General features: G+C 38.2%; 1 protein-coding gene across 1 annotated transcript in view; it reads right to left on the bottom strand.

Moving 5' to 3' along the window:
• The window catches only part of LOC101860090 (PR domain zinc finger protein 1), a gene marked incomplete at its 3' end in the record, with an annotated part of 26,721 nt that overhangs the window by 5,264 nt on the left and 19,802 nt on the right, over positions 1-1,655 (bottom strand). Inside the window, 1 exon segment of the mRNA XM_035969238.1 lies at positions 131-255. Within this exon segment, the coding sequence (XP_035825131.1) occupies positions 131-255 (125 nt within the window).

Genomic DNA, 1,655 nt, shown 5'->3' with positions numbered 1-1,655 from the left:
CCCAAAACAAAACCAAACAACTCCCTCCCAAAAACAACAACAACAACAACCCACCAAATAAACAACCCAACAACAAATAAAACCACATCAAACAGGAAGCAAGTAACGAACACTGAGCAAGTTTCAGTACCTGTAGTAGACAGCCCCGTCCTTGAGATAGGCCTCCATGTTCTGCTCCTCCTCATCTCGTGCCGGAGACACGTAGGACAACCAGTCTAGAGGGCGCTGACCGTCTCTGCGCTCGTTCGTGTCCACCTGTGCATTCAGTCCAATGTTCCGTTTATTCATTTATCTTATCAATTAATACTTAATCAATTGACTAATTAATAAATAATTAATTAGTCAATTAATTTTAATTAATTAATCAATCTTATTTAAATTTAGGTGTTTTTCACCCAGGTCGTCACAATTTAGATCTTTTTGGAAGATGGCTTTTCTGCTAACCCAGGCTGAGAGGGATACATACAACGTCCCATTAAAAAGACCGAAATGCTTATTAATTAATTAATTAATTTGATTTATTTAGGTGTTTTTACATCAATACCGACAAAATTTAGATCTTTTAGGAGGAGGATGGCTTTTCTGCGAACCCAGGCTGAGAGGAATACATACAGCGTCCCATTAGAAAGACCGAGACGCTCAATAATAAAATAATTTCCCAACACGTGAATTGAAATCGGGTCTCCTGCGTGCGAAGGCAAAGCTCCTAACCGCTACACCACAGAAGCAGGTATTTGTTTGTTTCTTTCTTTGTTTCTTTCTTTGGTTCTTTAATTCTCTCTTTGTTTTTTCTTTGTTTCTTTGTTTGTTTGTTTGTTAGTTTGTCAGTTTCTTTCTTTCTTTCTTAAGCAAGTGTTTTACGTCCCCTTTAACACACTCTAGATAATAAAGGGCAGGGCTGCTTCGATCCTGCCTGATAGAGTCAACCCACGCTGAGTTCATTATCCCATCAGCTGACGGAGGGACTCCATGAACACAACCTCCCCCATTCTGGAATTGAACTTAAGCCTTCTATGTGTGATAGCGAGCAGCCCAATGATTTAGTCATCGTAGACGCCAGTAATCCACACCTTACCCTACCCCATCCTTCCTACCCTACCATACCATACCATACCATACCATACCAGAGAGAGAGAGAGAGAGAGAGAGAGAGAGAGAGAGAGAGAGAGAGAGAGAGAGAAAATATAGATCTAGATAAAAAGACCCAACGAAGGAAAAAAATAAACCTTCATATTATGCTCATGTTATAAAATATTTCGTTGTCCGGTTGACATAAACAATATTATATCATTAAAGTTAAAGGAAAAAAATCACAAGAAAGTTTAGTTTTGGCTCAAAGCTTAAAACCGATTTACGAAATTTTCTCGCCTATCCAAGAAAGCTTCTCCTCTCAGCCTCTTATACGTGATAGGACGCTCAAGACCTCCATCTATCCTACCTAATTCGGGATTGATTTTTCAAATCTCACTTAAGAAAATAATATTTCATATTACGAGTGATGGAATGAGTTTTCCCAAAATTCAGTAACTTTTCTCTTCCAGTGATCGGAAATAGTGAGAAATGTTTACACTACTTTTCAGGATTAAAGGTAAATCTATTATAAAACAATTTGAAGATCCAAACCCAATTTAATACCTTAGTCAAATACCCCCCCC

Source organism: Aplysia californica, unplaced genomic scaffold, assembly GCF_000002075.1.
Source record: "Aplysia californica isolate F4 #8 unplaced genomic scaffold, AplCal3.0 scaffold00129, whole genome shotgun sequence".
Lineage (NCBI taxonomy): Eukaryota > Metazoa > Mollusca > Gastropoda > Aplysiida > Aplysiidae > Aplysia > Aplysia californica.
Note: the sequence above shows the minus strand (reverse complement) of the source record. Positions and strands in the feature narration are given on the sequence as shown.